Below are 14,212 nucleotides of genomic sequence, written 5' to 3' on the forward strand. Positions count from 1 at the left end.
TTGGCCCAGACTGTCAAAAGTGACTAGCCATTTTGGATGCATAGCTTGAATAGCCTTAAAGGGGCCTGCTTAAGTGCCAAGCACCCACCCTCTGAACATCAGGCCCATCTTATGGTGTCTCCAGACAAACACCCCAAAATGGATGTACCCCAAATCACTAGTGATTTCTGAGAAACCTTGCCCTAGTGACTACACCCTGTGTCTAACCCCCAAGTGGACCTTGCCAGTTGTGTTCTGGATTTCTTCTTTCCCGTTCATTTCTGGTTTTAGGAACTAATTGAGCTCAAACCAAAGAGAATTGTGTAAATTTTAATCTTATCTGGTAAGTAACTTCAAGGCATTAGTTTCAATTAAAGATGAGACATAACACTTCAGGTTTCTACCCAGGTAAATAATGTATTAACAGCCAACAGTTCAAAGCCCCGAACAGGCAGAGCTAGGGAGTGTGCGTGCATGCGCGAGTGACTGTCTCTAGCTCATTTGTGCTCCCTATACCTTTTGTGCCTATAGATCACATGCATATGGCTTGCAGGCAACTCTGCCTCTCAACCTGCCCTGGGGAATGATGCGGGGTGAGGGAATGGATGGATGGGACCCAAATTCGGGAAGGGAAGCAAGCGGGTGACGTTAAATGTGGGAATCAATTTCTTTAGCCTAAATAACTTTTGTCTCGAACGTTAGTCTCCTGACTCAGTATCTCTGAAGTCAGTTTTACAACAACGAGGGGAGACGTTGGCTGGTCCGTGTGGGATGGAGGTGAAGTTTGGCCTTTGGAAGCCAATGCCCGGTTGAGTGGCAGGGCATCGGAGGCTTGGCTTTGCTGCACATCATGGCACCGAAAGCTTTCGAGGTTTTCTTCGAAGGCTTTGGATGGCCATTCCACTAGGTCTTTAGCATGCTTCTCTTCACCCACCCACAAACCTTTCGCTGGAGATTCTGATCCAGTGCCCCAGTTACTAACTGCTGGCGAGTCGAAAGTGAGTGCCTCCCTTGCAGTGCTAAGTAAGGTGCCATTGAGTTGTTTTTCCCTCTTTCCGTGCAGCTGTCTCTGAAGTGCCGAGCGCCCGAGGTATCCCAGTATGTTTACCAAGCATATGAAACCATTCTGAAGAACTGAGGCACCCACCTCATCCTCCTCTCTCTCCTCCCGCATCCCAAATGAGGAAATGGGGACCAGAACCTGTGTGCATGTTTCCTCTTGACCTTGGAAGGAACAAATGCAAGATCAAGATACTCTGGAAACTTCAAACTGGCGCCCCCCTGATGCTGAAAATGGTGTGAGCGGCAGAGCCTAACATTCCATCTTCAGCTCTTTGGGGATGGGGTGGGAGGAGAGGGGGGCAGGGGGAGGGATCTTGTTGCGATTCAATGCATCAGTGTAGAATTCTTTCATGTGAAGTAATGCAGTGTCCTCTTTGCTGACGTTGCCCCTTTTAAGAGCCCTGTTTTTTGCCCTTGTACTCTTACTGAAATTAAGAGAGCGTGCGTGAGAATCTGGGTGGGAAGGCAGTGCCCATTGAGTCTCATTACTATCTTCAAATCCATTTCCCCTGACCTTCCCAGCCAAATAAATGAATCAACACTTTGGTGCTTAAATATGGCTTGTGCTACATCGCCAAGCCCAGCCCTGGGAAGACAGCAGTGATGGGTCTCTTGCATTTAAACACGTGTTGTCTGGTGAAGAATTCATCGCTAATAACCCCTCTTCTGATGGGACAGCTATGCTGAAGCACCGCTTCTTCCTCCTCCTCTCATGGTGACCTGTTACTTGAGGTGGATTTGCTTCCAGTCCTGCTTGCTTCTGGATTTTTCCATCACTTGTGCTGATTTGTGCTTAATGTGCCTCTGAGCCTCCCTTATTTCTAGGAGTGGACAATAAAAAGGGACTCTTTGCTGAAGCTTGGCACAAGGTCTCAGCGGGGGGGGATTGTGGGAATTTGGGGGGCTGGGGGAGGTGTAACAGGAGTTGGAAATGATTTGGGGCTCTGCCTCTGCAGATCAAGTTGTTCTGTAACTTGCCGAAAGCTTTGTGTCTGCAGAGTGGACAGCTTTGAAGGCAGCTAGCTAATGATGAATTGATGCCTTGAGTATTTTTTTCAAGGTGGCAAATCTCCATTTAGAGCTCTCCTTCCCCCTTTGAAATGTAACTGACCAAGGCACTTGCTTTTCTTTGTTCTGCGGATACAAGCTCCATTCCCTTCCCCTGCAAGCCCTCAGGTTCTATAAGGGATAGTGCAGTTCCAGACCTGGAACAGAGATCTCAGTAGAGGTCATCTCTTCCTTTAAAAGGCTAGTTTGAGTTTACCCCCAAACACTGAGGTACCCTTAAGGAGAGGGTTTGATCTCTTCCTAGGCTGTAGGGGGTTAGTAGGAGTAATCTGTCTTGGAACAGAATAGCCCCTTTTCTTGCGCTGCAAACCCTCCATTCAGCGTGTATTTCCTCAGTCTGGTTGGGATTGTCAAAGAGCCTAGGGGGCTAAGTACCATTGGAAGTCACAGCCTGTACCCACAACTGCTATGAAGAGGGCTGTTACCATCTCTGGGGGACATAATGCACACTCAGAATTAACACAAGGAAGGACAAAATACTCATTGTTAGTATTAAGGCCACGGTGACTCCATAGGAGATGGCTCTGAAGACTAATAAGGGATGTACCAAATCATATGCCAATATTCATTATAATCCTCCCATCACCATGGGATGCCGGTCCTTGAATTGAGCTTTCCAGGAAGGAGTTTCCTCATGTTTGACTGGTTTGCTAACTGCCCTGGGACACATCGGGCTTCCGTTGCTGTCGCTGTGAGGCTCCCCCTCCAGTGTTTGTGCTGTTCCGATTCCTTAACCACAACAGCAGATGTGATCAGCCATCCGAACAGACTCCCTCCCCATCACTGTTTCCAGTATAGGTTTTGATGGGTCAGGGGAGTGGGTGGCATCTGGAATGTTTGTGCCTTTAGGGCCCATGTAACTCTCCTGTGCTCATCAGCTACGGCAATCCCAGCAGAAGTGGGGCGCGGCTGTTTCTCTGCTGAGCATTTAAGGCTTTTCCTATTTGTTGCTTCTGTAGGGGGGAGGGAGGGGCAGGGGTTCTGCCTTTGGATCAGTGACACTAATGTTCTTTCCCCCTCCAGAAATAATAATAAAAGCAATTGACCACCCTTAAATAGAAGTGTTTGGTGCGAGTTTTCAGATCCCTACAGTAAATATATATAGCTCGTATGTTTACTTGTGTTTTAAAAGAGGTAACATTGAATAAAGGTGACATCTTCCCATCAATCTGCTCTGTGCAGAGGATGGGGACAGGGACATAGATGGCTCTGAGTGACAGATGCTCCTTCTATGCTGGTTTCTAATGCTTGGTTGCTAAATTGCCTTGCCACTTGGACACACTTCTTCCACCTCTGGCATCAGTTCAGCCCTTTCCCCTTAGTTTATTGCTGATGTTCAGTCATGTGGCCTGCAGGGGAGGAACGAGAGCAGGGTTCATACAGGTGCATTTCCCCACTGCAGGACCCCAAAAGGCTTGTTTGTTAACTAAGTGGCAGCCAAGGATTCCAGCAGCTTGAGCTTCCTCAGGCTATGTCTACACTACAGCTGGATCGATGCACTGGGGGGGTCAATTTAGCAGGTCTACTGAAGACCCACCAAATGGACCACAGATCGCTCTCTGGTCAACTCCGGTACTCCACCCTGAACGAGAAGAGTAAGATAAGTCGATGGGGGAGAGTCTCCTGTCGACCCAGCGCGGTGTAGACACCGCAGTAAGTCAACCTACGTTATTGACATAGAGTAGTGTAACTTAGGTCGATTTACTGCAGTAGTGTAGACATAGCCTCAGTGTGGTGTCTGGGCCAGCCCAAGATATTGGCCAGCAGGAGCTATTGAAACTTGATCAGTACTTTCCGCTCAGAGCAGAGATCACAGGGTGTTTTATGTATCTGAACCTGCTGAAGACTAGCTGATCACATCACTCCGCACTGGCTGGCCACAGCTGGTGTCGCCCATATGGCCGCAGCTCAGGTGGTCATTGATATCCAGACCACCACCCCCGTCAGCCACTTACCTGAAAATCCACCCCTCTTTCCATTACTGCAGCCTTGGACACCTGCTATCATTGCTTTTCAGTCTGTCTTTGAACTTCCTTCTGCTTGAAAGCTTGTGGAGGAGTATAGACAGCAATAATCTCACCATTGAATAGAGCAGGAGCCGATGCAACACACCCTTCTGAACACAAGAGGGAGCCCAGAAATGGAGTAGAGGAGAGAGTAAGCTGGGGAAAACTGTTCCATTCCTCCTGTCCTATTCTCAGGTATGTACTGCATTTACTCCTGTTCTCAACTCCAAGTTGAAGTGGAATCCCTTTCCCAGCCTCTGCTGCATCTCCAGGGGAGTAAAAGCTTTTATACAGATATGGGCTTTCTGGCCCCATGTGGTTGGGTTGGAAAGAATGGGGGAAGGTCTGGACTGCCATAGTCCTGCCCACTTTCTCTCCCTGTCCCCAGTGCTATGTGTAGAATATGTAAATGCTAAGGGTAATATCGAAGTCCCTTTGAAATCAATTGGGAGTTTTCCCGTTCACCTCAGTGGGGTCAGGATTTTACTATGTGACTACCAGTAGATAAGCAGTCTCCTGTCCTGGTGTAGTGTGAGAGTGGATAGGGAAAGGTCTGCAACGGTCACTTACTCTCTGCATTGGTAGACTGAGCATCAGCTGTCGATAACCCAGTGGAGTAGAAAGAGCTACGGCTGCAGTGGAGCTGGCATGTGCTACTTTAGCTGAGCTATGAGCTGGGGATCGCTGAGGTCTCGTAATCTTCCTTGCGCCTATGGAAGCCAGCTCTCTCTACATCCCTGGAAGGAAGAAGAAGCTGTAAAACGGTTGAGTGGAGCACAGTAGACACTTAGGTCAGGATTGTGTGTTGTGGACCAGTGGCCTCTGTCTCAGTTACAAGATTGTTGCTGAAGATTTCATTCTGTACTGAACCTGCTGAGTAGAGGAGTTTGTCACTGGCCATGGGACCCATCTCTTCTGCTGTGTCCATAATGCTTTGGCTTCCCCTTTGTCCACACGAGCAGGACAAGAGGGGATTTGATTTAGTTGACTAGTTTTTTGGTGGTTGTAGCAATCATTTGAAGTACACAGTGTTCAAAAGTATGCTGCTCAGATCCCAGTGTTAAAGATCAACCTGCTCCTGGCCCTCTGATCGTCTCGCCTGCGTGGGGAGCCGAAGGACAGGCCTTTTCCAATAGCTGGCACTTACCGCACTCTTCATCCCAATAACACAAGACTTTCCCAAAGGGGGTAAGTAGTGCTGCTTTCGCTTCCTCTCCCCCCTCAAACACAGCACCTCCAACACTGGGATAGAGACACAGAGGTGAAGTGACTTACAGTGATCACCCAGCAAGCCCCTTCCTAGTCCCCTGCTCTAACTATTAGACCTATCGGGATAAAACTATTATTGAAATACCTGTTGGCTTATTCTGTTTGCTGCACTGGCTGAGGCCTAATGGCTCACCAATCCCTTCCTCTGCCAGTGAGCAAAGATTAATCCAGTGAGCTGGTCTCTACTGTACCTGGGCTGGAGCTGGCACTGTCTGTCATGCAGATCACTGCTCTCTGATCTGTGCAGTGACTGGCTCTTCTTAACCATAATGGAGTTGGACAAATCCCTTCTCCCTGGCCTACTCCTTTCACAGCTCCTCATCTCCATGCCCAGTCTGACCTAGCTGCCATAGATTCTAGGACTGGAAGGGACCTCGAGAGGCCATCGAGTCCAGTCCCCTGCCCTCATGGCAGGATCAAATACTGTCGAGACCATCCCTGATAGACATTTATCTAACCTACTCTTAAATATCTCCAGAGATGGAGATTCCACAACCTCCCTCGGCAATTTGTTCCAGTGTTTAACCACCCTGACAGTTAGGAACTTTTTCCTAATGTCCAACCTAAACCTCCCTTGCTGCAGTTTAAACCCATTGTTTCTGGTTCTATCCTTCGAGACTAAGGTGAACAAGTTTTCTCCCTCCTCCTTATGACACCCTTTTAGATACCTGAAAACTGCTATCATGTCCCCTCTGTCTTCTCTTTTTCAAACTAAACAAACCCAATTCTTCCAGCCTTCCTTCATAGGTCATGTTCTCAAGACCTTTAATCATTCTTGTTGCTCTTCTCTGGACCCTCTCCAATTTCTCCACATCTTTCTTGAAATGCGGTGCCCAGAACTGGACGCAGTACTCCAGCTGAGGCCTAACCAGAGCAGAGCGGAAGAATGACTTCTCGTGTCTTGCTCACAACACACCTGTTAATACATCCCAGAATCACGTTTGCTTTTTTTGCTACAGCATCACACTGTTGACTCGTATTTAGCTTGTAGTCCACTATAACCCCTGGATCCCTTTCTGCCGTACTCGTTCCTAGACAGTCTCTTCCCATTCTGTATGTGTGAAACTGATTTTTCTTTCCTAAGTGGAGTACTTTGCATTTGTCTTTATTAAACTTCATCCTGTTTACCTCAGACCATTTCTCCAATTTGTCCAGATCATTTTGAATTATGACCCTGTCCTCCAAAGCAGTTGCAATCCCTCCCAGTTTGGTATCATCTGCAAACTTAAGTGTACTTTCTATGCCAATATCTAAGTCGTTAATGAAGATACTGAACAGAGCCGGTCCCAAAGCGGAACCCCACTTGTTATGCCTTTCCAGCAGGATTGGGAACCATTAATAGCAACTCTGAGTATGGTTATCCAGCCAGTTATGCACCCACCTTATAGTAGCTTCATCTAAATTGTATTTGCCTAGTTTATCGGTAAGAATATCATGCGAGACCCTATCAAATGCCTTACTAAAGTCTAGGTATACCACATCCACAGCTTCTCCCTTATCCACAAGACTCGTCTTCACCCGATGTAATCCATCGATGACACCCGTTAAATTAAGAGGAGGAGTTAGCCCTTTTGTCAGGGAGACTGAAGAACTGCTGAGGTGACTGGTGGAAGGGGTGGGGTCAGGGGGCAGAAAGTATGCCACCATGTTTGTTGTGGGTGTTTGCCTGCTGACCTAGCATCTCCTATCCAATCAGCACAAGATTACCATTCATCAGGGTAACAAGAGGCAATTCCCTGTTTACTCAGACCCAGTCTGAACACACCGTTGGCCCAGTTAAACTGATGGAGTGATGGGGTTTTGTACACATTATACCTGGTTTATATCAGCTGAGCTGTAAACGTACAGGTGCAAGTGAAGCTGTTCTAGGCTGCTATAATAATGTGCCTGCACAAAAAGTTGCACTGGTTTAACTAAACAGATTGAATTTAAACCAGCACAGCTTGTGTTTGGCTGAGCCCTCGGTGATCATTTATCCTGGTGATAGCTGTATCTTAGCCTAATAACTCCTTGGCATTGGATCACTGTCTAATTCCATCCGGGCAACAGATATGTAAAAAAGAACCGCTCAAGAGTGTCCTTCCCCTGGGTCGGATTAGCTGTGAGGTAGTGCCCAGAGGGATTCAAAATATCCCTGCCCTTGTATCTGGCTGCTGGGGAGTAGGAAGGTGGCTGCAAGTGCTCCCTGCCATCGCTGTAGCCGGCCCAGTGTCATGGGCCAGATGAGAACCAGGAGCTGGTTTGCGTTCAGGCTGGATAGAGTTCCAAGTCTCTGCATGAGCTAACTTGCATTCCATCGGATTAGCCTAAATGTGTCTGAATCAAAGCAGGGAGGGAAAGAGAGAGGAGTCTTCAGGGGACAGCTCTGGAGGGAAGAGAGGAGGAGGGGACAGGAAGGAGCTGACTAGCCAGTTCTCTGCTTCAAGGGAGCCCTTTTTGATTAGGACTTGTGGCAGCTGTCTGTGGAGCATTGCACACATCGCAGTGTGGCCCGCTGATGGCTGCTTGGAGAGGAAAGGTTGGTCTGGTGGGTAGGGCGCTGGCCTGGGACTCTTGGTTCAGTCCCAGGTGCTGTGTCCCTGAATCTCTGTCCCTCAGTTCCTCATCTGGAACAGGGGGGGTGATGATTCTCTATTTGCCTTGTCTGTGTAGACTCTAAAGCCCGCAGGGCAGGGATTGTCTATGCAGCATCTCATCTCAGTTGGGACCTCCAGATGCTCCTATAATACAAATAATTGATCCTGGCCTGGACCATGAGGAGGGGTGACGTGTCCTGAGGCTGACTCGTCATCACTCTGGCTGAGCCTTTAATCCCGCAGGGAGTACTGTCCCCTTCCTCCAATGGCGTGAAGGGCCCAGCAGTGCCAGATGACACCACCTTTTTCTATTCACAGCCACTCTCCCCCTCCATCTGTTGGAGACGAGGAGCTGTATCCTCCCCGTTAAGCCCATCAAAGCAAGGTTCTGCCTGCCACTCCTCCATTTCAGTGTGCTATGGCTCTTGTCTTTTGATACCTCAGTTACTCAGCGGGGGGAACTTATAAGTGGTGGTCATCTCGGTGACGCTGGCTTCTAAGCTCATGGCGGGGAGACACCCTCGTGATGGAGAGTTATGTCAGTTGTATGTTGGAAACCCCTCTCCTCACTAAGCAGGCTTGCATTGCCCTTGCCATTTATAGGTGGGGAAACTGAGGCACAAAGTGATCAGCCAATGAGTAAGTGGCAGAGCTAGGAATAGAACCCAGATCTCTTGGGATTTTGGGGTTAAAAATACTCCTTTGTTACTGCCCAGCTTTTTTTTTTTTTTGGTTGGTTTTTTTTTTTTTTTTTAAAGCATGTGATTAGAAATCGATCAAAACAGATTTGACATCGGGTACATTGAAAATGGTGTTTGTGCCCTTTTAAAATGGTGGGGGAGGGGGGTGGCTGTTACATAGGAAGCATATTGTGAGAATTCCCCTTCACTTAGGGGATGCTCAGAAGCCAGAGCTGCTGCAGATCTTCTCCAGGGTCAGCATCCCCAGCTTAGCTGATTGCTTCACAATGTGCCCTGAAGGGGGTGAGGCTGCCCCAGTTGTGCTCCACTTCAAGGCATGACTCACCGGTGGTGGTGTGGGATGTTCACTGGGCTGTGAGATGGAAATCTCTAATTTTGTTCGTTGTTAAACTCCATCTGACTGCTCCATCCTGCTATGAAAAGCTCGAATTCAATTCCAGTGGCTGTGATGGTGTCTCCGGGTGGCTACTGGGCTGGATGGCAGTGCTGCTCTCCTTTTGCACCCAGAGGATGGTTCACCTGACTGGAACTTCCCTTAGGAATGCAGGAAGTGCCGTACTGGGTCAGACTCATGGCCCATCTGGTCTCTGACACTGGCTGGCACTAGACGCTATAGAGAAAGGTGCAGGCGTGGGGAAATCTGCCCGTCAGTGCAGTCTTTCTAATCCTTAACCGTTCAAGATCGGTTTAAGCCAATAAGCAACAAGGTTAATATTCTAAAATCTTTTACTATTTTACTCTATCTCGGGCTGTTCTATCCAGTGTATGTGTCCAATTCCTCTTTAAATCTTGCTAAATTCTTTGCCTCAGTAACATCTTGAGGGAATGAATTCCACAGTCTAATTAGACCCATCAACCTAGCCACTGGTAGAGGGGGGCAGAGTGCGACAGTGTGTGGGGCTTGACATTGGAATCCATTCGCACTAGGCCTGACAGGGCTCTCCATCCACAACCTGCTCTGAAGGGCACCAAAGTCCATCCTCCTTCTAGAGCTTTGAGGAGGGCTGAGCCGCACAGTGGAGCACGTCACTCTTAAGGAAGCTTGGGCGGGAGGTGGTGGATTTTGTTGCATGTGCTTGGGCTGACGGTCACAATCCAAATGCTTATAAATTTTCTCTCTCTAGTGACAGGTTTCAGAGTAGCAGCCATGTTAGTCTGTATCCACAAAAAGAACAGGAGTACTTGTGGCACCTTAAGACTAACAAATTTATTTGAGCGTAAGCTTTCGTGGCCCACAGCCCACTTCATCGGATGCATGTAGTGGAAAATATAGTAGGGAGATAGAGATATAGAGATACACACAGAGAACATGAAACAATGGGTGTTACCATACACACTATAAGGAGAGTGATCAGTTAAGGTGAGCTATTATCAGCAGGAGAGAAAAAGAACTATTTGTAGTGGAATGAAAATGGCCCATTTCCAGCAATTGATGAGGAACTGTAGTAATATTGCGACTCACTAGCAACCACACACCACAGAACAAAAACACTAACCCAGGAACCTATCCCTGCAACAAAGCCCATTGCCAACTCTGTCCACATATCTATTCAGGGGATACCATCATAGGACCTAATCACATCAGCCACACCATCAGAGGCTCGTTCATCTGCACATCTACCAATGTGATGTGTGCCAGCGGTGCCCCTCTGCCATGGACATTGGCCAAACTGGACAGTCTCTATGCAAAAGAATAAATGGACACAAATCAGATGTCAAGAATTCTAACATTCAAAAACCAGTTGGAGAACACTTCAATCTCCCTAGCCACTCGATTACAGACCTAAAAGTCGCAATATTACAACAAAATAACTTCAAAAACAGACTCCAAGGAGAGATTGCTGAATTGGAATTAATTTGCAAATTGGACACCATTAAATTAGGCCTGAATAAAGACTGGGAGTGGATGGGCCATTACACAAAGTAAAACTATTTCCCCATGCTTATTTTTCCCCCCTACAGTTCCTTAGATCTCCTTGTCAATTGCTGGAAATGGGCCATTTTCATTACCACTATAAACAGTTCTTTTTCTCTCCTGCTGATAATAGCTCACCTTAACTGATAACTCTCCTTATAGTGTGTATGGTAACACCCATTGTTTCATGTTCTCTGTGTGTATATATATAATATATATATCTCCCTACTGTATTTTCCACTACATGCATCCAATGAAGTGGGCCTTGGCCCACGAAAGCTTATGCTCAAATAAATTTGTTAGTCTCTAAGGTGCCACAAGTACTCCTGCTCTCTCTAGTGAAGAATTCATTTCTGGCTGCCCTGGTTTGCAATTTGGACCCTGCGTTTCCTTTAAGCTGTTTGGGGGTGGAGTCCTCACAGTAGACTGCAACCAAACTTCTAATTCCCATCTCCCACCCTTCCCCCCTTCTTTTCCCTCTTCAGTTTATTTTCTGATGCTTCATTCCAAAAATACACTCCACTGACCAACTCCTGTTTATAGCATGCTTCCTCCTCCACTTTCTGCTGTCATATGCTATAGATTTCTGCCATCTGTTCTAGTACTCTGCAAATCTACCAATCCCGCTTGAACATAGAATATATCAGGTTTGGAAGGGACCTCAGGAGGTCATCTAGTCCAACCCCCTGTCAGCATCTCCTTATGGAGAAATCCTGTAGAATTTAACAGGGACAAAACTGTCTATAGATGGAAATGACTGTAAATAACAAATCAACATACAGCATTTGGGCATGATCCCAAAGCTCACTGAAGTCATAAAAAGATTTCCCATTGGCTCTGGGTCACCTTACCACTAGTCTTCCATTCCTGGGTTTTGAACCAGCCTATACAATCCTATAGGAGCCATAGTGTGACCTAATGAATAGACAACTGGACTGGGCCTCGAGCCCTGGGATCTAGTCCCTTCACATCTCTGTGCCTCAGTTTCTCCATCTGTAACGGGGAGATAATGACACTGACTTCCATTGTAAAGCGCTTTGAGATCTACTGATGAAAGTGCTAGGTAAGAGGGTAGGTATTATTGCACTAGAAGAGTTCTGCTGTATCTATCATAGCCAAGGGCCCACTATGTATTCTGAAGCCAACCTGACCTAAATTTTGTGAGTGGTGTGACAGACAAGAAATATTTGCAGCAGCTTCTGATAATTTTTGAATAGTTCTTGTTAAATTAAATATAAAAATGAATGCTATAGTCCTGACAGCACCTCTTCTCATTTAGTTTGCTATTAAATACAATTAATTTGCCCCTAAATCCGTTCTGCATTAAAAATGCAGAGTTGTGTTGTAGATGTTGCCAGGGAAAAGCAGGAGGTCTTGGCCATTGGCTGGAAGACAGCTGGAGCTCTTGGTTTGGATGGTTTGGAACTGGGCTAAGCTCATAAGCTGGACATTAACATGATCAGCAGTAAAATACTTTTAAAAATTTGATGCTGGAACTTACATCATTAAGTTTGAGTCAATGACTCATTGACATGAATGGAGCCATTCACATCCCTTGCAGAGCTGTTGTTTCAGGCTCTCTGCAGCCTCTGACAGATGTCGCTGTGTCAAACCACTCTCTTCAGTTTCAGAATGTTTCCTCTGCAATCATAAGAGCTAGAAAGTTTTATTTTGAAATGAAAATTTAGATTCTGGAGCGCAGCTCTGCAGGAAGGGGTGGATTTTATGGCAGGTTCCAGGGTTATGAAATGGAGTCCACAGGCCTTGGTTATAAGCTGTAGAACCTACCCCCTTCTTCAGTTATTGCTAAAAGCAGAGGAGCTCCACTGACTTCAAGTGATACCAATTTACACTCCACCTCAAGATCTGGCCTGATCTATCTCCATCCAGGTTTTCATCTCAAGCTTATCCTCATGATATCTGAGCTTCATCCAACTCCCTCTACTGTGTCACCCTATAGCTCTTCCTGCTCTTGAAAATACTCACGGGCCTCTAGTTGTCAGAATGGCTTTGCCATTGAGCTTATTCCCTCCCAGCCATGGCTCATTCCTTGTATGCAGAACTGAAACATACAGTTTAGGCTGCGATCGAGCTGCTCATACCTGTGGCGAGAGGCGGGAAGTGGCACATGGCATGGTGGGTGCATTCCTCAGGCAAGCTCTCCAGCTCAGTGATGTTCCTGCTTCTTGGATTTCTCACGGTGGCAGACAGGAGCGTGCAGCATTGTATTGGCCTTACTCAGATACAGTAGATTAATGTAAAGCTCTCAGGTCCCAGTTAGACATTGACTACACTAAGGATCTAGTTGTGTTACTGCTCATAGCTGCAACAGTATAAACGCCTCGTGGAGATGGGCAAAGCTGATGCAGAAAGTAGTGGGTGTTTCCTGCTTGAAACCCAGTGCATTGCTACCATGCTTGGCTTCCCCTCACTGTGCTAGGGGTTTGCATTGGGGATGATCCCCAATGCAGACAATGTCCCCATTTGATCCCAAGAGCAGAGAGTTGTCTGGAACCTGCTTTTCCCTAGCCCTGTGATCCTTCAAGACCCTCGTGTGTGAAGGATTTGCAGAACTGGGCCTTTAGTGTTGATCATTCTGTGGCCACCTGTCCATCAGGAACTAACCTGGCATCTCCCTGTACACTCATTTCACTCAGGCCCCCAAATAACCACAAGCTAGTTCTCCAGCCTCCTCACTTTCTGCAGGTGAGGCGTTCCTCTTCCGGCTGCTGTTCCCAGCCATGCAGCTTTGCAACAACCCAGACCTGACATCTGCCAGACAACCAGGGCAGGGGGCTTCCTTTGCGTGGAACAATCTCGCTCAGTGCTGCTCGGGTGCCTCTGTGCATGAAACATGCACAGCTGGTTATTCCTGAGAAATGCACTTTAATGAAGGGGTTTCATTACCTCCCTCTGTGTTCTTGATGGAGGCTCTTAGATTTCAGAGTCCTGCCCTAACTCCAAGAGCAGCTGTCGGAGAGTGCTTGCTATTCAGGAGCAAAGCCACCTGCATTCCCGGGTGATAATTAACAGGTGTGGGGGGGAAATAATTAACCATTCAGAGGTTTTTTAATTTTGAAATGATCCATGAATCACTGTTTTTGCAGACTACTCTCTAGTTTGCTTCTCTTGCCCCACTCTGACCCTTTGTCGTGTAAAGACTCAGGGATCTTTCAGTAAAGGATCGGTAAAGGCCATGGAATGGTTTAGTTCTCTATTTTATATGATTAATTTTTGAGTGGTTCCCTGGGCCTTCTGGCAGCTTGCTGCAGTCCACAAACGCTGCTTTCAGTGCTCTGTGGGGCTGGGTTAGTACTACCTGCATGCTGGCCAGAGGGAGTGCTGCGGCTCTTTAAAGATTCAACAACAGAGATCCACTAAATATGCGTCTTGATTCTTCTCCCCAGAGAGTTTGCTACACACTCTGCAGCAAATGATTCCCACGTGAAAATGGCATGTGAAATATTCATGCATTTAAAGTGCACATTCAAAGCTTCGTCTGTATTGTACTCGTATGCTATAATGTCAGCTGTTCCATGGCTGCTTTTCCTAAGGCAAAAAGCTGACCTGCTCCAATACTCTCCACCCCTACTGGTGGTGTCAGTCGAGATGATTCCTAGGGGGTACTTCTCATCA

At 47.1% G+C, this 14,212-nt stretch overlaps 1 protein-coding gene across 4 annotated transcripts in view; it reads left to right on the forward strand.

The window, feature by feature from the left end:
* AP1B1 (adaptor related protein complex 1 subunit beta 1) overlaps positions 1-6,516 on the forward strand; it is a 70,950-nt gene extending 64,434 nt beyond the window's left edge. For all 4 annotated transcript variants that reach the window (XM_054006039.1, XM_054006041.1, XM_054006042.1 and 1 more), the window contains one exon: positions 1,043-6,516. In XM_054006039.1, the coding sequence (XP_053862014.1) occupies positions 1,043-1,117 (75 nt within the window). In that variant the 3' untranslated portion in view covers positions 1,118-6,516. The remainder of the gene's footprint in view (positions 1-1,042) is intronic.
* Positions 6,517-14,212: the final 7,696 nt, after the last annotated feature.

The sequence above is a fragment of the Malaclemys terrapin genome, chromosome 16, assembly GCF_027887155.1.
Source record: "Malaclemys terrapin pileata isolate rMalTer1 chromosome 16, rMalTer1.hap1, whole genome shotgun sequence".
NCBI classification, from domain to species: Eukaryota; Metazoa; Chordata; order Testudines; family Emydidae; genus Malaclemys; species Malaclemys terrapin.